The sequence below is a fragment of the Lonchura striata genome, chromosome 2, assembly GCF_050655825.1.
Source record: "Lonchura striata isolate lonStrDom1 chromosome 2, ASM5065582v1, whole genome shotgun sequence".
In the NCBI taxonomy this organism is placed as follows: Eukaryota; Metazoa; Chordata; class Aves; order Passeriformes; family Estrildidae; genus Lonchura; species Lonchura striata.
Window position 1 is genome coordinate 96,481,075 of NC_140704.1, and position 21,434 is coordinate 96,502,508.

General features: G+C 38.8%; 1 protein-coding gene across 2 annotated transcripts in view; it reads right to left on the reverse strand.

Moving 5' to 3' along the window:
* Positions 1–21,434, reverse strand: part of AHRR (aryl hydrocarbon receptor repressor) — an 82,331-nt gene that overhangs the window by 47,668 nt on the left and 13,229 nt on the right. For both annotated transcript variants that reach the window (XM_021528787.4, XM_085571803.1), the window contains exons 2-3: positions 15,916–15,987; positions 9,086–9,267 (exon numbers count right to left, since the gene is read on the reverse strand). In XM_021528787.4, coding sequence (XP_021384462.2) covers positions 9,086–9,267; positions 15,916–15,977 — 244 coding nt within the window. In that variant the 5' untranslated portion in view covers positions 15,978–15,987. The remainder of the gene's footprint in view (positions 1–9,085; positions 9,268–15,915; positions 15,988–21,434) is intronic.

The window sequence follows — 21,434 nt, forward strand, 5'->3', positions numbered from 1 at the left end:
ACAAAAGCCTACCAAATGAAAATGGTTAAGAATGACTGAGCAAGCTGGAGAAAGGTGAGGACCCACACTCAATGGCTCACAGTATTTTGGGGACTTCCCCTAGCACTGGAGCAATGTAGAAGCTGTAGTTTGTGGGAACACCTATAAAATCAGGCATCGTGTGCATGGCTGACCCTGTGTCTGGTCCTGAGTGCATTTCTATTTTCAGTAGAAACAGTGGAACTCTTGCAGTGCCAAATTCCCTCAGGAGAAATCTAACAAAGATTCTCCTCATGTCACTTGTCATTTCCAGCTCTCTGGTTTTTCTTATCAGTCTTGATAACAGCAAGAGAAACACTGAAGCCTACAGGGATGTTCATTTGGATGGCATCCAGCAATAGAAAAGTTGTATGAGATACAGATCCAGAATTACAAGAGGAAATTCTTCAAGAAGAATCCTAATGATGGTTTCCCAAAGACAGTGTAAAATCCGTGTAGTCCAGTCTTTCTTATGCAGATGACTTAATCAGTCTAACAGCTCTGAGTTTGTAATAGCTCTGGTAATATAAACAACCCACAGCACAAGCACCAAGGAGCACCAAACAATATCTGAAACTTATTTATAACTGAAACTAACATCCTTCATTTGCCATTACTCACAAAAATAAGTATTGAATTTAGAGCCAGTCTCAGAACATGACACTGAACATAGTGTTGCACAGACAAGTTCCCTTGATCTTCAAAGGTAATGGGAATTCAAGCAATTTAAATTTGTCTTCTTCTTCCTGAATATATGTTCATTCTGAAGTAAATCCTGCTTGTAAATCAACACTGGTCCTACAAAACCTGTCTTGTTTGTAGGAAAATAAAGAGAAAGCTAGCCAGGAAAAGGAGGTACACACTCTTACAACAAGACAGCAAGAGCAGATGCAGTTCTCCTCCAAGAGTCAGCAAAAGCCTTCCAAGGACAGAGAGATCTCCACGTTATGCAAGAGGACCTGTAGTACAAAACAGCCTCAGTTATTTGTCACATGGAATGAATGGTGTTCCCAGGAAACAAGGGGAAGAAAAAATATTGGCCCATTAGTATAAGCAATATGTCCCAATAAAATGGTCTCCCTGGTAATTAAATATATTAAAAAATTCAAAATAATGTGTAATGAATATAATTAATATAATATAATGAAAATGCGTAATGTGGAGGAGATTCAATTTACAGCGGACTCTCTAGAAAGAAGTCCTGCCAGATGTCAGGGATGGATGAATGAAGCTATCCTGCTTAAGGTCTTGACACTTCTACTAAAATTTCACTGATGTAATATTTTAGCATTTGATTAGACAATTTTTTGCACACAGTAGGTCTTCCTTCAATGATTTGCTTATAAGCCACTTATGCAGAAGAATAGTTTTTCCTTTTTTCAGTTGTTGTATTGCTAAAAAGTTGGTAAAATTAGAGAGCAGTAGAGAGTGAAAAATGTTTCTTTCATGAACAGTCCATTTTTTGGCCAAACACTCCAAATATTGGTGCAATTTGAATACGCCAGTTCAATACAGCCACAGGAATAACCTTACCTGTTACCCACTGTGACAATTAATGTTTCTTTTCAGTACAAGCCATTGAATAAGCTTTCCCAAGAAACCTAAACTACCCAAATGTTTACAATCTAATTAAGCTACAGCTGTGGACTAGGGCAATATATATGCTAAAGATATTTTGTATGTGATCAATAAAGAAAAGTTCTCATTTCTCTTCTAAGAAGAAAACATTCAGATATTCAGTTTCAGAGGACAGGACTGGGAATGCTCTAACTCAGCAGAGGATGTTTTGAAAACTCAAACTTCTAATTGTTAAAAAGTTCAAATACATAGGGGAATTCTTGACCCAAGATAAAAGCTTCAACCCTAACTAATCAGAGGAACATAAATTGAATCCTTGATTTGTGTCTCAAAGCACAAGTTTCATTAAAAAGAAAAAAAAAAGAAGTTTGAGGATAATCTGAAAGCCTCTAAATATTTACATAATGGAAATCAATATATAAGTCATACCAAGAAAAGATAGGTGAGAATGAAGAGATAGAATCAATGAGGTATAATTTCCTCCTTCTTCTTGTTGTTGTTGTTTAAGGCATCTTATCCTGCTCTTATATCTTCCTTATAATATTTATTGCTATTTCAGATTTTTTATTATTTTATTTTTCCTAAATCTGTTTTAAATATATCCATTATAAAGGACCTGGAGAGAGACCAATGAAAGGACACAAAAATGATGAAGAGACTAGAGCACTTCAATGAGGTGAGGCTGAGAGAATGAGAGAGCTGGAACTGTTCAGCCTGGAGAAGGGAAAGCCCAGGGTGGATCTCATCAGAGTGTATAAATACCTAAAGGAAGGGTGGAAAGAACAGCAAGGTTCTTTTCAGAAGTGTCCAGTGACAGGATCACAGTAAACAAGTACAAAGTGAAACACAGGAGGTTCTCTCTGAAAGTCAGGAAACACATTTTCACTGTAAGGATGACCAAGCATTGGCTGGGGTTGCCCAAAGACACTGTGGACTCTCACCCTTGCAGATATTCAAAAGCCATCTGGACATGGTCCTGGGAAACTGGTTCTCAGTGACCTGGCTTGAGCAGGGGGCTTGGATCAGGTGCCCTCCAGAGGTTCCTTCCATCTTCAACCCATCTGTGAATTTGTGATTCACTAAGACTATGATTTTAAACTAAAGGGAAAGCTTCAGGCTACTGAAACTGGATTACAAATGAAAGATTAATTTTTCCCATGGAAATGGATCCAATACAGGCCATAACTGTAATGGTTAGCTCAACCATATGAACTTAGTTTAAGAATCAGTTGAATCTTGTTGTAGAAAAATTTGCCATGCTTATGTAAAGTAAAATCTAAAAAACATATTTATACCAATGAAGCAGAATTTGTCATTCCAGGAAAAAAATGTAATTACTGAGAGTTTGAAAAGAAAACTCTGGGAAAACAGAATTATTAGGAAGAGATGGTGGGGTAGAGAGAGAAGCCTGAGAACCACAGTACATGCACTGCAGAGGAATCTTGGAACCTCAGACCAGGAGCTTTGGTTCAGGTAGGCAGCACTCCTACAGCACTGTTGATTAGTTAGCATTACGTTGCAGATTATGTATGCACTGAAAGCAAGATACTCTGTGCTTCTGTAACCACCTCAGATTTTAAAACCTTAAATTTCTGTGCCGCTGGAGTATCATGCATGTCACACCAGAAACAGGTCTGCAGTGGGGGCTGCAGCACTAAATATTCAATTGTTACAATAAATAATAGTCTAAAGGGTCTAAGGACTGAATCTGAGGAATCTCAGTCACAGCAGTATGCTTCTGCCCTAGGAGAGTAACAGCCATGGACACTGCAGGAGGAGAACAAAGCTAGAACATACTGCAAGTAATTGAGGATACTGAAAATCAGGCCAGCTGAGAGGAATCCTTTGTTGCTTTCTTCTTAAAAGAGATAAATTTGATTACCATTAAAGAGAAACATTGATGGGAATTGGATCACACCAAACACATAGATGAGTAAGAGGAAATGACCCACTAACATAAATGCTAAACCAGAAGAAAGACAGAAACCACACAGTGTGTGCTACCCCGTCAGAAAATGGGAAAAAATAAAAAACCTTAAAAAACCCCTATATCTATGTATATGTATATATATATATACACACACACACACACACACACACACACACACACATATATATATATATATGTATGTATAGATGTGTGTATATATATGTGTATAAGAGGTTTAATTGAAGGGGAGAAGTGGGTGAGAAGGAGATAGGGCAGCTTGGTGAAAGTGATTGGGAGATCCTGGGATCAATGGTTCTTGCAGCAGCAGCAGCAATCCAAGCCACAGCGTTGGAAAACAGAGGACCAACAGGAGGGAGACTTCAGTACATCTGGAAAAATCTCAGAGGACACATATCTAAGGGAAATAGATGCTGGATGTTTTTTCAGTGGATCAATATATAGGAGATAAGTGTAAACTGTCTCAGTGGCAGTGAAGAATGGGAAATGTAAGAAAAGACCGCCTTAGCAAAATCTTGAGTTCTTCAGTGACTGGAACCTCACAGAAAATCACATTTAAAAATTAATAAAATAAAGGACAAATGTATAGGAAGAGAAACAGAAAAGCCAATGTATAGTATCAGATGTTGCAAGTAAGGGAAGGTTATGAAAATCATGCTGGAAGCCCTTTCAATACAAGGTTGGGAAAATAGATTTCTGCTACTCAGCAGAAGGGGAGCTACAGACAATGAAAACAACAAAGTTTAGTGTTTATTGCCTCTTTTTGCTTCCATCTGTTAGGATCACCTTCATGGCTGCAAAAACTGAGGTGCCACAAGAAATAGAAACAATTTTTTTCCCTACAGATGAGGGGTTAAACTGAAGCAAGAGATTTCCAGCTTGGATTTTAGGGAATGCAAAGGAAGGTATTAAACCAGCCATGTTGCAGATTTGCAAAAATATTAGACAATGACCCTGAGGTTAAGGCATTGCTTATTCTTTACCTAGGAAGGTTCACCAAAGGCTTGTTTCTTACAATTTTTAATTCTATGTGGAAACAGATGAACTGACATATGTAGACAAATTTCTCAAACTCTACTGTAATTCAGTTTACAATCCATATATAACTTTAGTCCAAGGCAGGTCAAACAACATGTTTGACTGTCAACATGCTTTAATGTCACTAATTTTGCAAAGATTGCAGTTTAAATATAAAACTTACAGAAACTTTTAAGATATTTATTCACAGAGTTCCATATTTAGTCATCCATAAATCTATCTGATTTTTAGCTTTCAAAATAAAATGAAGTCAATAAATACAGAGAAAGCACTGAAGTCTGCAATAAACACAGAGATTCAAAATAATACAGGAGGGAGATTTTTGTCAGGAAAGCACTGCTTTTGTGCTTGCATGCACATCTCTGTTTTTGAGTATGTATATGTGTGTATGCAAAAAATGTCCAGATGGGCAAAATAACAAGCTATTGAATTAAATTATGCTTTATATAAATTATGTAGTAAAGAATTTAAAATAAAAAAATTCATCCATATTGAGGTCTCTACATTTCCCATCTAAGACTCAACATTATCAGAAATGCTTATGGCTAAAAGGTCTAACATTACTGAGTGAGATGCCAACGGGAAAGTTTGAGTAGAATTTGAGCATTAATACAAGGTTAGTTACACTAAGAACTGAAAGATGAAGAGCTATATAGCCCTAGTTGTAACTGTGCTGGTTTATCTCAATTGTCATAGCCAGTTTCCTTACAAGGACTGGGAAACATAAATTAGCTCTCTCTGAGAAAGGACCTGAGCTGTTAAAAGGACAAGGTGCTACTTTTCTGACATTTATTTACTAAATCGTTACCTGTACAGAAGGGAACAAGTTAAACAACCAACAAAATGGTGCTGGTTTTGAAGTGGACCAAGACCAGTGGAAAAACTGAGAAATAAGAAGTACTACAGGATGTGTCTTGAAGGGTGGTAAAGGAAGACAGACTACAACTAACCGAGATGGAACATGTCCAAGACAGAGGTCCAGCAAACTCAAGTGGTCACAGACACTAAGTGCCACTCCATGCTCACGGGAGCCCCACCCAAAGCAAATCTTTGTTAGGACCAAATGACAGTCAGAGTTTCCTGTAGCAGTTGATGTCTCTCAGTCATCAACTAACCCTGGTTCAGACCCAGCTGCCTCATTCATGAGATCCAGTGTGGTTGGAAGGTTATTGCTGCAAGCCATTTTGAAGTGCTTATCAGGAAAATGCAAAACGACTGAATGCCTGTAGCTTGAGGGGAGCGGGGCTATTAATAGAGCCTCTGCCAACTGATAACAGAGATATGAAGAATCTTAAACAAGTAGACAGTAGAAATAAAACATTTCTAAGAATGAGGGAGGGCATTCACTGCAGTGACTTACACTGAATCCTAGGAATATCTGTCTCAACAGGCCAGGTCTAAATTTTGGAAAAGAAACAGGCCTTCGCTTAAATCACTTAAGATGAACTGGTCATATGCTTCAAGGTGCTAACCTCTAATGGTCACTAAAATGGGAATAAATGACTGATGAATGCTCCCCATGTGCTAATACCCAATTCTCTGCAAAACCATTTTGACACTTGAGGTCAATATGGTGAGGTTAGTCTCTCCAGCTGGCTATTGATCTTCATAAACACGTTTGTGCTGCACACTGACTATGGCAGAGTACCTACTAAAAGGACACCTAGTGGTAAGTAAATGAGTGTGCCCAGAAACCACTGGCATTGCTGAAGGTGTGCCACTGTAATTGGCATGGGAATTGCTGACCTGTTATGGGTTGAATACGCAATGTCACATATGAACTTAACGTGTCAAGTAATACTACTCATTTATTTTTTTAAATGACAAGCAATAATCTTAAAAGCATGTTTTAAAAACCTGAAATTTAAGCTTAACTTCCTCAAAACTCGGAGAATAATTTTTTAAACAAATGATGCACAGTACAGTCTGTCACACACTACAAAACTGATTGTACTGAATCTCAACTGCATCCACTTTAAGGATATTAGATAGCTGAACAGGATTCATTACAGACTTGTTTTTCTTGATATTCAAGCCAAATTTCATCTTGGGCATTTCTTGGTTCCTCCACTGTGCCACTCTAAAATATCCTGAGCAATTCCTTTCCTTCTTGTCTTTTTCTCCTATGAAGACAAACAGCTGGAGAACATAAATTGAGCTGACTTTAGTTTTTTAGGGGTTGTTTGTTTGTTTATTTGTTTGTTGATTGTTTTTTTGCCCATGCAACCTTATAGCCACTTCTTGCCTGTGGCTATTCCCAACCCTTTAATATGTACTAATGCCCTTGTGACCAAGAGATGCCCACAACAGAAAGCTCTGTTCCAGATGGAGTCATGCTGGTCCCATGCAGAGAGGGATTATAACTTTCCTGTGTAGTGACATGCTGCCTCTGGGCAAACAGACCAAAATCCACACTTAGCTTTCTTGTTTATGTCAACATACCATATTACAGGCATGGAACAACTTGTTGACCACTGTCCCTCTTTGGTTATTGTATTTATGATCTTTGTTCCAGGTTTGTCTTTTCTATTGAACACCAGTTTCTTTGGATTAATTTTCCCTGAGTGAATTAGTACAGATTTACTAAGCCATTTTTCCAGATACCTTTTTTTATCCAATTTGCTAACATCTCTGTATGCACTGGTCTGTTCTCTGTCCTCAGAATGTTTGTAAGCTCCCAATTTAGTGTCATCCTTTGGTTTAAAAAGCCACAAACAATCTTCTATCCTCTTTCATTACAACACAATTTGAAATGCGATGAATATGTTTGTTTGCTTTTTTAGGTGACTTGCTACCAAAGCTTTTGCTTAAAAATAAAAAGAAAAAAAAAACAGATTCTGCCTTTCTTTTTTTCCATAATTACAAGAAAGTAGATCGTGATGTTCATGAGGGATGCGGCAGATTCTGCCCTTACCAAACTTCTGGAACCATTCCTCACACAGTTCAGTTTCCACAGCTCACCTCTCCTCCATTCCACCCTTCTGAAGCTGCTCTCTTGTCTTAGTTTCCTTCCTTTACTGTAAACAATGCTTTCTGTAACCTTAGTTTCATTATGTAAACATTTAAAAATAAGAATGAAGAGAACACAAACTATGTGTTCAATTAGGTAATTTGGGGATTAAATTAAATGAAATCTCTTAAGACATGGAACACAGAACATTTCAACATAATGCAGCCTGGCTTTACTTGTTTTCCTTTTATCTCTTTATCCCTTTAAGAAAAGGAGACAATGGATCTTAGAAACTCTGGCAGAAGAGTAGTAAAGGCAGCTGAAGATATATTATTGCTTGTGAATGCAAGACAAACGAAAGTCAGGCTTAGAGGAAGAAGCCATAGCAGTCAAGTATGGTATGTGTTTAAAGGGAAAGAGAGGCACTCTGTAAACTGCAGGATGCTGGAGGCTGGGCAACCACCTGCCACAGCTGACACAGGAGGCTCCTGCTATCAGTGATATCACCCTTTGTAATCTCATGTCAGCCTCATAAAATGCCCTGCAGTCTGCCGAAGTCTCTTCAATCTGGCATTTCTTTTGTACTAAAATGCATTTTAAAAGCAAGAAAGCAACAAACAGATGTTATTCTTTGGTTAAAGGCAAAAAATATTTAAAATATATATATATAAATATGTACACACTGTACATCATAAGTAGTAACAGGAAGACCACAAGTAATAAAGAGTAATAAAGGAAAAGTAATGTCTGTAAAAATACTTCTGCGTATCTTTGCAGTCCACCTATAAGTTTTGGTCAATTATACTCCATCTTACACAGGACTTTTTTCACTTTTTTTTGAAAACAACTCTAGAAAGAATTTCTATTATTAAATCACTAATCTGTATTTTGCTCTTGTGAACTCCTCAGCAACAGAAGAAACTCAAAATATCTTCAAATTTGTAAGAATTCTTTTTATGTGCATCTGCAAATGCACATTTGGCTTTCACATTGCATTGTGCCAGACAACTATACAAATGAAGCGTAGCCTAGTACAGCTTTATTCAGCACTTTAAACTTTGAATCTCTCTTGCCCTGAAAGACAGTGATCATGTTGGCTTATCATGTAAACCCATTTCCTCCTGGCATACAGCAAACATAGGTAATACAGCAGGTGGTTGACTTTCACATCATACTTAAAGAGGTGTTTTGAACTTTCATAATACCAGCATCAAATAGAGAATTCAAACTATAACAGGTATTAATTACATTTGCCCTATACTTCTTTCCCAGTTTAGTGATTCTTTCCCAGTTGTGTTTTTCCATTTTCTAAAGCCTTTTCTAAAGCTGATGAAAGATGGAGATTATCCCACTATTTGGTGAAAAACACACAAACTACATAAGAGGAAATGAATGAAATTACCAATGCAATATACCATGCACAAATAAGTTCAGTAATATATTTTTCCCCCGCCTTTATCAATATAATACCATTTGTTACTTTTACTAGTACAAAGCAGCAATAAATAAAAGGAATATTTTTAATGGCATGCTGAGATCTTAAGAAAACCTACCTTGAAAGAAACTTTTGACTCGGAGATAGCTGACGCTAAGGCGCAAGACAGAAAGTTTGTCCAGCTTTGATACAATGTCAGGTGGAAAAGGAAGGAGGCTGGCCAGGTGGTCCAGTTCCGCATTCAGACGGTCTCTGTGCCTCTTTGAAGGATTTGATTTTTCATTCCCAACTGCAGGCCTTCTGTGGTGGAGAACACATCTTCAATTACCTGTTTTACTTCCAGAGACTGAGATGCTCTATGCAATTAATTTCTAACAGAAATACTTTGTTTAACTTCTATGAAAATCTTTAATGTCTCTGTCCTATGACAAAAAGAGATTCACCGTTCTACATTTGCCATGGTGCAAAGACATAGACTTTGTCTTTTACTCAGAACCTCTCACCTTAGGAAGATAGGTACTATCTTCATGTTCTAGTCAATATCAGGAAAAACCATTTCTCATCTTTGTTGTACAAATGAGGGGCAGAACAGCAGGGGAAAATTACCATGACTAATGCATGAACCCATTCAATACCCACTGTATTCATTCAAAGCATCTTAGTTCCCTCCATTTAATGACCTGTGGGTCAGGAGATAATTAAGAAAAGTCTGTCTTTAGACATGAGTTTAAAAAGTATGGAAGGCAAGGTGAAGAGGTATTCTTTCCTCAAGCTCAAAACTCCTGTATATGTTCTCACTTCTACCTCAGTAAAAACAAAGGTAAGAATTTAGTTTCTTGAGAAGATTGATATTCATCACAAAACATAGAGATTAAAGTTATTCAGCTTTCTAGGCCAAGCAAGTCCATTCCCATTTTGTGTTCCTTTTATATAATGGACAGTACTAGAGAACCTAGAATAGCTATTGTGAAAATTCATTAAGATGAAATACATCACAAGTGAGGAACCTCAGTTTTGGAATGTCCACTGATATTCCCAGAGAATGTGTAAGATGTTCTCAAGAGGGAATAAAGGAAAATGCTGGTGCTTTTCAACACAGAAATGGGGACCCAGACTGTGGGGGATGCTCAGTACTGAAGCACAGACTTGTCCATTAAGCAAGAAGACCTGAGTGGGAGGTTGAGAAAGGTTGTTCCTTTCAGTAGCCAGCTATTGCTGGACCCAGCAGTAGACAAGTGCATTATCCAGGCATGACCTATGCGACACTGGAGCCATAAACTACATGGATATTCAAGAATGGGAAACAGCAAGTAAGAAGACTATAGCTGTGCTAACAGTTTCTACTTTCACCTCACTGAATCCAAGGATTCAGTAGCTAGCTGACAGTGGACAACAAGAATAAAAACTAATTACTTGTCACACTTTACTACTGTGTTTTCATTCTACACACATTTAATGCATTTTTCAATTATAAGGTGGTTAAGGTGTTAAATTACATCAGTATTAATTTTTCATTGCAGTTGTAATTCTAAAATAATTGTGCCTAGGAATTAGCAAAAAAAAGATCAGTTTTTTGAAGACCAGTTTTGTACGTGTGACTGCTGCTAGCTGAAAACCTCTTAAAACAAGTCAGGTAAGAAAAATTCATTGCTACTTTTGAGAACCTCACTTCAAGAGAACAGCATCAATGGACAGAATGGATGGGAAAAATTGAGTTAGAAATAATAGGGTTTTTTTAAATTTTACTGAAAATACATAATTTCTCCTATTTTATTCAAAATTGCCAATACTTGTATATGGTTCTTCAATAACACAATGAGTTGCTTCCAAACACATGGAGAAGATTTTGCTGATTGGGATAAATTAACTACTTTCCTATATTAGGGAGTGGAAATATGAGAACAAATAATGCAATCAACAAAGAAGGACTAGTGTTTCTTACTTTTTCTGAATTAACTATTTTTTGTAGTAAACCTTGGGGCTTAGCCAGCCTATGACACCAAAAGGATGTCTGATCTATGGAGGGCAGGAATTTTGTGGGAACATAGCCTATAGCTGAGCAGAAGCTAAAGAATATAAGCTTTGCTAATCGGTCTTTACATCTGACAAACCAGATGAAGCAAGGAAGCAATATAAGACAGTAGAAATTAATTCCAATAAGGAAAATTAAGCTGATGAGTTCAAGAGGTAAAAATTGTCAAGAGTAACATGAAATATAAATAGAAGTTGTTCAAGCCTATTTACCACAAAAAATAGTGACTGCTTTATGCCAGAGAAGAATGGTTTGAAGCAATTAGGTGGTCTGCCTTTGTAGTGAGTACAAGGAATAATTTTCAGAAGATGGCAAGGAATACGGGAGAAAGTTCGGGTCAGAGTCTTCCTGAAAACTCAAGGAAATGATTCAGTAAGGGAGTGAATCCAAACCAACAGGGGTTAGATGTAAAAGGTAGTAAGGTGCCAAGTGGATGTGATTTTAAACAATGTAAGTTCCATGGAAAGACTCAGTTAGCTAGCCATAAACAGAAAGGCACAGGCAGGGAAAATCTTCAGTGGGCTGCTTTGAGGCACATGAAAATTCTAGCCTTTATTTTGAGCTGAAAGAGATGGTGCTTGTTGTGTTCATGTTAATCTCAGGATTGTCAAACTGTAAACAGAGACATAGGAGTCACTCAGTGATCCCTCATTTACTCTGCTTTCCATACAACACAGCTGTAGTAAAGGAGAACACGTAATTCAAGGAATAAATCTGGCTTTTCCTTCTTCACATTAGTAAACTGCCCAGTAGTAACAAGTACTTGTACCTGTGCAAGACCTGCATTAGCAGTCCCTGTGTGGTGGGAGCTGTGTGGGAGAAGGTGGGGAGAACATTTTCTGTTCTGGTGGTACACAAAGTGTTGAGCCATTTTCACATTAGTGATTCAGTGTGCCCACGACACACACACCACCACTAGTGTAAACCAGTTTGGTGAGCTCGCAGAGGAATTTCCTGCAACTACAGCTCTGTCTGCTATTCCCTACCCTCTGCAGAGCCCTACCGTGTTAAGGAAAACTTTGCCCTGAATAAGTTTTATAAGTATGCCACAGTGTTAAACCAGCAGAAGACCTGAGCTGAGAAAGGTCTAATCACTTACCGTGACAGCAAGTGTTCAGTAAGAAGGGGAAGGGAAGAGAGACCATGAGATGCAACAGATAGGCTGAGAGCAAAGTAACAACAGATGATTATCATGAGTGTACTGACCAGCAACCTCAGTCACTGAGCTGTGCTTGGACATTGCATAGGAATTTTGGCAGAGCTGGGCTCCAGTGGCAGCCGTGCGAGTGTGGATGTTCACCATCTCCTATGGACCAAAAGGACAGAATGAGAGAAAGCTGCTTGAAGAAAAGGCAGCCCTTTGCCACCTTCTATGTATCTCTGCATCTTGACAGCAAGGAAAGGTGAAAGCAGAACTAATGGTCAAGAAGACATAAGAAGATCAGCAGAGCAGAGCAGAGCAGAGCAGATGAGAGGTGGGATAGTGTGGTACCAAGTAAGAGGAAGGGCTATGCCACAGAGGGCCTTAAAATTAGAACTAGGAAGCAGGAGAGAGCTGCACCTCCCAAGGTCTCTGTTTACCCTGGCACTGGCACAGTTCTGGCTGAAAGAGTGATTCTGGAGCAGTTATAGGTACACTCAGAGCTAGGGCAGGTATAGTTGCCTTTAAAGAGCTGTAAAACATTACAAGAAATGTTTTGTAGAGGGTGAGGTTTTTACAAGATGCCAGGGTTTGAGATGAAGTAGTGGCTGAAGTTCTCAAATTATAACTGTCCTGAAGCATTGCTGTAGCACTTTTAAGTATTAATTTCAACACAGTGATTTTAGCTTGAGGTTAAAGACAAGATCTCTTTAATTGCCAATGCTTGAATTACCAGTAAAATGTTAGATTTCCACAGGAAATAAACACTTGGTAGAAAATGTTTCCTTTAGTCAAAATCCTGGCTGCCTGGCTGAAAAGCATATCTGATGGAAAATTTTCAATCTGTCTGAGCTCCAGGTGTTTGACCTGCGTCCATAAATGCCAGAATTTTTTAGTGTAGAACATGTTTAATGGGGCTTGTTTGGAAGATTTTGGGCACAAGAAAGGAAACCAGCTGTTTTTAAAATATTCTTGCATGTATAAAAAGAGAACCTGAACCTTATATGTTATCTGAAGAATGGCAAACAAATGAAGTTAGTCTCTGCTAGTTCTGTGTAGAAAGCAAGAATGAAACATATCAGCTCCTCCCAGTAAAATTTTCCACACATTCATCCCCAGTCTTGTGGGTCTCTGTATTGTCCCATTGAGCTTTATTATACATTTTCATCACATTCTGTAAAACCATCTCAGAATAAAATTCTTGCACCTGAAAAACATTAATGATCAATAGAATTCTATTATATTCTGGATTTAAAACCAGCTGCAGGATCACCACCTGATTGACAGTCTGATCATGAAAAGATTATGTAGAGTCAGAGAGTTAGCTTCTTGGGATGCACTGAGTATGAGGGGTATAAATGTCCCAGTTGTTCTGCAGAGGGGAAAGCTCCACTTCTGTCCTTTAAATTCTGGCTTTCAAAAGCACTAATCCATGTATCCTTATTGAAATCAAGTATCCTGCTCACACTGAGGCACCTGAGTTCACTTATCCTTTTGTTAAAAGAAAGGTAAATTCTGGAGACTATTTACATTAAAAAGAGAGGACTGGCCAAAGAATACCCATCAACTTTGTTTTCTGTGAAAAATCAGGTTTTACATCTGAACAAATGCTCCTCCCAGAACAGATGCCAGTTTCTACCTTGATTCATTGGCAGAATGATAGAGGTGAAAGTACAACAAGACTGTGGAGGAAAAAGTGCTGTGCTGTCAAACAGGAGAAAAAACCTGTAACAAAGATGCTACAACATGAATTAAAATAATAGTTAAATATGCTGCTCAATTAATAGTCTTTGTCTACCCTCCAGAATTCAAGATAAATTATTCAAGGCAGCATGACAGTAATCTCAGAGTCCTAAAATGTCAGTAAGACCAGTAGGACTGAAAGACACAGAGCAGGAAAGGAGCTCTGTCAGCCAGTCAGTCTAGGGCAGTCAGAGCCTTTTTAGAGGAAAGTCCCTGAGTGAGGGAATGAGCACAGGAAAGGCTTACCAGAGACCAAGCCCACAAACAGATAAGGTTTGAGGAAGAGACCAGTGTTGCTAGGAACTGAGAAATCATCCTCAGCAAGTGGTAAGTAACTAACCACAGAAAATGGAGTGCTCTCTCCAGTGTGGGACTTCAGTATTCTAACAATCCAAACAGTTCCTCTTGTTTTAATTCATGTTTCTTAATCAAAATTGTTCATGTCCTGGCTTGATAAGTTCATGTTCAAGTACCTGCACTGCAACATCATAGAAAAGCAATTTTCAAGGCAGCATTACCTGCCGTGGTTCCCAAGATTAAAACTTGGTTGTGTAAAGTGAGAGTTTTCTTCTGAGAGTATTAAAGCCAAAACTTCCAAAAAGGCTAATGAGGTAATTTCCATGATTTGTTAGCAAGTAGTTTTCTTAGCCATTCATTTATCTAGAAGTCATCTTTGAGAGGAGCTCTAGCTAGCATGTCAACTCCAAATATAAGCTTAATGTTTCTCAAAGCAACTGCAAGCCTCCTTCCTTTTTCACAAAAGTAATGATCCATAAACAGTTCTGCATAGTGGTGATTTAATGTACTGGAAATGTTCCATCCCTCTTGCAATTGTTATAAAATCAAATATCCACATCCATACTGAAATAGTAGTGCAGAAATCTTATATACATTTTGAATTCAACACTGGATTTTTGCAGGAAGGATCATTTGCTTATGTTATTATCTTTGTCTATTGAAATATGATAACAATATCAACAGATGTCATTAAAACATTCAGCAAAACTCCCCTTTGACTTTAGGCAAATATGTACAATTTTGAGCCAAGTGGCTTATTTTTAGAAGTTGTGAACAACTGAAAATAGGGAAATCTATTTTAGTTACCTTGTCATCCTTAAATTGTGTGTGAAGGCCACCAGTGCCAGTTCATCATTTTAAGACAGTAAAAGTGTGTGTTTCATAATCATATAATCAAGTGTAACACAGAAAATATGGGATGATTACATTAAAAAACTTTATTTCATAGATTGGCTTATGGCATCTGGAACTCATTTACATTTGAGTGATAGCAACCTCTTTTTTTCCCCTCCCATTTCAAGCATCTTATAGTAACAAATTTCCATTGCATTTCTTCTTTTCCTACTTTGCCTTCGCATATATAATTACTCTCTCCCATTTTTCTCCTAATGAAAGTGATCCCATAGTAAATAAAAGTCTGAAAATTATGTGTTCTATATGCAAAAAAGTGACTCACCAGTCTGCTCTTTCGGTTGGCTGAACTGACCCACTTTCCCAGCTCGCACATGTTGGACTTCGCAATGCCCCAAGCAACACTAGGCCCAGGAAAGGGGAAGGGGGCTGTGCAATGCCAGTGCTGTGGTGCCACTCAACACATGGCTTCTCAAAAAGCTCCTTGAACAGGTGGCAGGGAGCATGGAAGCACCAAGGTGGCAGCCACCTCTCCAACCCACTGCCCAGCTGACATTTAGTCCACCGGTGTGTTCTGCCTACCAAAGGTCACTGTCCCTCTCACTCCCCACGGCAGCACCGTGGTACCCACCACAACCACCACTGGCCTCCTCCTGAGGTACCTAGTGATGGGTAAGGATGGTTTGAGCCAGGCATGGCATCCTTTCTGGAGACATCTTACCCATGAAAAGCTAGCCTCCCAGCCAAGGGTTTATCATTGCAGAGAAGAAGATAAGGTCTCTCCTGTGTCAATGGACCATAGGAGGAAGAGAACCCTTCTTCTACCTCATTTCTAGCCCGTATGTTGGGAGGGAGATGCCTCCTGATGAATATGATACTTAACTGTTTTTGAATGGGTTTCCTCCTTTTCCTCCCAGCATACAGGCATTCCCCCGGAGGAATCATGGCTTTGACACTGAAAAACAAAAGGAATAGGTTTCTTAGTTCAGAGGTTTCTGTGTTTCAGACTGCTGTACAAAATGACAGCACTGAGAAAGTTCCGCCAAGGAAAATATTTGTTCCTTGAGTGTGACATTCAGCAACACTAAAAAGCATGGCGGCATTAGTGAAGACAGAAGCTTACAGCTTATTCAATTTCCTACCCTAATATTATTAGAATATTGATGTTTATGTTCAATTTTCATTTTTTCCAATTAAGTATACTATGCATGATATAAAATGGTTATAAAATACATCCTGTTTACTGGATATCTGAATTTTTTTCCCTTCCCAGCTCATTTCTAAATTCAGCTAAACAAATCAGAATGAATAATACTACCCGTCATCTGCAGGGAGGATTTCACAGCTTTTAAAATACACAAGAATATTATCTGCATTGCTGACATTGTGACTAGTAGGTTGCAATTATTCAAATCACCATTTCTCCAGATCCTCACATCCTCATTTTTAAAGGCTGGAAATATAGCTGTCGGCAGCTCAAGATGTGACACATAGTTTTGTGGTTAGCACTAGGACCCAATGTAGTGCTGACTGAGGTGACAATTTTCACACAAAACTCGGTCTTATTGATTTATTTGAGTATGTTAGCCCTAGAGAGGTGCAGAGTGGGAAAAAGTCTTTGCATTCAGTCTGTATAAATCTTTTGGAGATTAGCTGAATATCAAAGTCTCTTGATTTTCTGTCTGAAAGAATATTTTTGTCATGCTGAGTGCTGTTCAACAGTGGGTGCATGCTGCCAGATAGGTTAGTGTATCTCAAGAGTAATTGCTGTTTTGTGTAAGATACAAAATTAAAGGAAACTTCTATGTCACTGAATCAAATCCCATGCTGGTAAACATGTGTGTCACGTAAAGCAAATCATAAACTTGTTGAGCTTAATTTAAAAACCGTTTAGAAGGATTTTTTCATTAAAAGACAGCTTTCTGATAACTAGAAACCTTTTGCCTTCCAGCTTAAATTTGTTCATGGTCATTTTATGCCCATTTGTTCTTCTGCCAACATTGTCTTTTAGTTTAAATAGCTCTTCCTCCTCCATTGTGTTTACTCATTGGAATATTTTTAAATATCAGTCATATCTTCAGTCAGCCTTCATTTTTCTATTCTGGGACAACCCAAACTCTTTTATTTCCCTCTCATGTCACAAACTGGTTTTTTCCTCCTGTCATTTTAGGAGAACAGAACTGACCCAGTTTATTAAGCAAAATCTAAAATATATTTCATACATGCAAGCACAGTATTCTTTGCTAAATTGAGATATCTTAGATCTACTATGTTCCCCTCATCTAGAAAATCAGCTATTGTGTCAACAGACAGCTAGCAGGTTACTTTGTCAAAATTATTTAAATCTACATTCTGTTTTTACTCCAGCTAACTACAGCTGTTATTTGTTCTTTTTTTTCTGAGAATTCATTCTAAAATTATGCATAATATAGAGATCAGACTAATTGCCTTCTCTCAAATGCAGGTTATGGTGGAAACACCAGTCATCAACTTCAGTTGATGCAGTGTCAGGCATTAGGTTCTTCCAGAAACAGGACTATATTTTCCGCTATTACTGGAATAATTTTGTGATGTCAGGTGGGTGAACTGCCTGTCCAAAGCTGATGAGGGATATGATACTATGCAATAAACACTGCTGCAGGTTAAGATTATGCCACAGCCTTTGGTTAGATTAAGCCTTCTTGCCATCTTTAAAGACCTTGTTAAATAGGTTTAATCTGCAAGGTTTTTTTTTAGCAATCTGCCAGTTTTTTAAGATTATATCTACCCTCACAGGTTTCCTCCTTCAGCTGGAAGCTAAAATGGTGTGGAGATGCCAAAAGAACTGCAGTTTCTTCTGAAACCTTACATTAAAATGTATTTTCTTTGTATTTGTGGTGGACTGACACTGTCTGGATAGGTACCCCACCAAACCCACTCTACCGCTCCCCTCCTCAGCAGGACAAGGGAGAGAAAATACAACAAAAGGCTCATGGATCAAGATAAGGAAAGGGAGAGAGCACTCACCACTTACTCTCACTGACAAAACAGACTGAACACAGGGAAATTAGTTTAATTTATTACCAACCAAATCAGAGCAGGGTAATTGAGAAATAAACCAAAATCTCAAAAATATCTTCCCCATACCCCTCCTTTATTCCAAGGCTCGCTTCACTGCATTTTCTCTACCTCCTTCCCCTGCCACAGCACAAGAGGATGGGGAATGGAGGCTGTGGTCAGCTCATCACACTCAGTCTCTGCCACTCCTTCCCCCTCAGGGGGAGGAATCCTCAGACTCTCCCACGAACTTCTCCAACACAAGTCTTTCCCACGGGCTGCACTTCTTCACTAACTGCCCCAGCATGGGCCCAGTCCTTCAGGAACAGGATGACCAAGCATGGGTGCTCCTTGGGATCACAAATCCTGCCAGCAAACCTGCTCCAGTGTGGGGTCCTCTCTCTATGGGTCCACAAGTCCTGCCAGGACCTTGCTCCAGCACAGGCTTCCCATGGGGTCTCAGTGTCCTTCAGGCATCCACCTGTTCTGGAGTGGGATCCTCCCTGGGCTGCAAGGATGCAGTTGCCTCACCGTGGGCTGCGCCATGGACCACAGGGGAGTCTGCTCTGGTGGCCGGAGCACCTCCTCCCACTCCTTCACTGACCCCAATGTCTGCAAGGCTGCTGCTCTCAGATATTCTCGCTCCTCTCTCTGACTGCACTTGCAGCTGTGCAGGCTCTTTTGCCCCTTCATAAACACGTTATCCCAAGGGCACTGCCATCATTGTTGGTGGGCTCAGCCCCGCTGGCAGCAGGTCTGTCATGGACATACTGCACACAGGAGAAGCTTCCAGCAGCTTCCCACAGCAGCCACCCCTGTAGACCCCCGCTACCGAATCCTTGCCGTGTAAACCTAATGCAATATTGTAATACTTTTGTGTTCTGAGTCCTTCCTGTCCATAATATGAATCTATGACTCATAGTTCATGTTTCAAAACACTGTCACATGCTAGACTTCCCTTCTCTTGCCTTCATGAGTGAAGTTAGAAGGAGGAGAAAGGCTTGAACAGCATAATTCAACTGAATACTGAAAGTTAAGAGTTCATTCAATTTCCCAAAAGGATGACTTTGTTTTAAAACCCATTCTGGATCAGTTGATTAATAGATGACAGGCAATAAAAATAAATAAAAAGACCTCTCAGTATTCAAACTGAAAACCAGGAAATAAATAGCAAACAATATGAGCTATAATTTATTGAGTGCAAAATGCTAGTCAAAAGATATAAAGGCCCACAGGAAAATTCACAAATCGCAGTGCTAAAGACAAAAGATAGTGTGCCATTTACAGTAATATTATGAAGAAAATAATTCTAAAACGTATATATGGTTCTAATTAGATGGAGATGGCTTTGTGTTAGAACTGCATAAAAGCTAAGAGTGCTCAACAGTTTTATTTCTAGTCTCTGAAAAGAAGGAGAATCATGCACTCCTATCAAAAAAGAATTAGCCATGCACTCTTCAGGCTTTCTACAATAAACTTCTACAGAATTAGAACAAAGAGTTAACAGAGCAACATGGTATGAAGCACAGCCCCAGCAACTGAGCATCCTAGATACACACACAGCCAAGAGGTGCTTCTGCCACTACCACTAATACCAGTAGTGGCATGTGGTTAAAATGAGTCTAAGAATGCATGGACAGGAATACAGACAGAATCAGAAGGTTCATAACTAATGGTCCTAAAAATATGTCTGAAAACAGCACTTGACTTTGTTGAGCTGCACAGATCCATAAATTATGAAAACATCTATTTTAAAAACTGGAGAAGAGCATGTATTCACAGCCCTACTTGGACTGTGTTTTCTTCTGATCACCTGTGAGCCCTTCTCTCCACCCCTAGGACAGAACAGCCCATCACCAGCCACTGAAGGAGGCTGGGGGCTCCTTCCCCTGCCAGCCCACCCCTCTGACATGGATGAAAAACAAGAAGAACTTGGGTGAACAGCACACAGCTGCTCAGAACTGTTGTGCTCTTTGCTTTCTCCCTGTAATGCTTGAGAGCCCTCACATTCTCTCTATGTGTTTGAGGTAGGATGAAAATGGACCCAAAGAAGCAATCTTCCGGCACTCCAGCAGAAGGAAAGGGGGCTTACAAGCTTGAGGAGCCTTAGGAGGATAGCTGGAACCAAAAGGATTAGAATTGCTAGAAAAGGGTAGATGTGGACCATGATAATTTGCTTCTGTCAGATGTTCATAATCGCTACTGACATTAAGTCACAATGAATCTCTGAACACTAGAGAACACAGAAGGACTGAAAGACAGCTGCTATTTGATAATATCCAGAGAAGGGAAACAGAATGATCCAGCTATCCACCAGATGGCAAGACTGACATCCATCCCAAGTAAAATACCAGAAAAGCTGATAAGAAGGATGAATTACATCACTTAGCAGAATTCTATAGAGTATCATGCTTTTTGGAGTGAAAGTAACTCACTGAGAATTTACAATCTCTCTAGCTGACAGAGGAATTCACTTGTATTAGTTAGTAACTTAAGTTAGCAGCACAAAATTTCTGCTTTTAAAAAGCCTCAATGTAGCATTACAGTGCAGTTTCCACAAGTAAATAACCTGTCAAGTGACAGAATAAAAAGAAAAATAGTCATAGAGAAATCACTACTAAATAGAAGTTTTATAAAGACCTTACAGACATTGAGGTTCAATACAAACACATTGGCAATAATATTTACAAAGTTTAAAAAAATTTAGAAAATTGATAAATAATGCTGAAAACATAGTGATACAGAACAACCTGGAGTGCCCAGTAGGCTGTTTCTCTTTATTCACAATATATTTTAATATAGCCAAATGTAAGCACTTGCTTCTCAGAATAGGGAATGCACTTGATTGATACTGAATAGGGACTGCATCCTGAAATGTAAGTGATTCTTGAAAGGAATTAGGGATCAAAGTGAAAAATGAATACAATCCATAGTTTGAGATGCCAGGAAGGAGCTGCTGCAAAGGCAGCTAATGCAGATGCTAACCTAAGTGAAGTGGATTTACATCTGTTTAAAGATATGATAAGACTGATGGAGGAACATTGTGTACAGTTCCCATGTAAGTGTTTTTCAAGTAATGTTAGAAGCTGGTAAGAGTGAGGAAAGAATCGAAAATAAATACTTGCAGGCTGAAGAAATTTCTTTGCATAGAAAAAAGATTTAGGTGATTTGAGTAAAGTGAAGTACTTCCAGGGGAAGATATGAGTACTGAATTATTTTTATCTGAAATACAGCAAGCACTTAGAAAGTGAAGCTGAAACCATATACATCCAAATAAGAAATAAGGCATTAATTTGTAACATCATGAGCATTTAAACACTGGAACAAGGTACAAAGGATTTAATGGATCCCATTGTCTTGAAACCA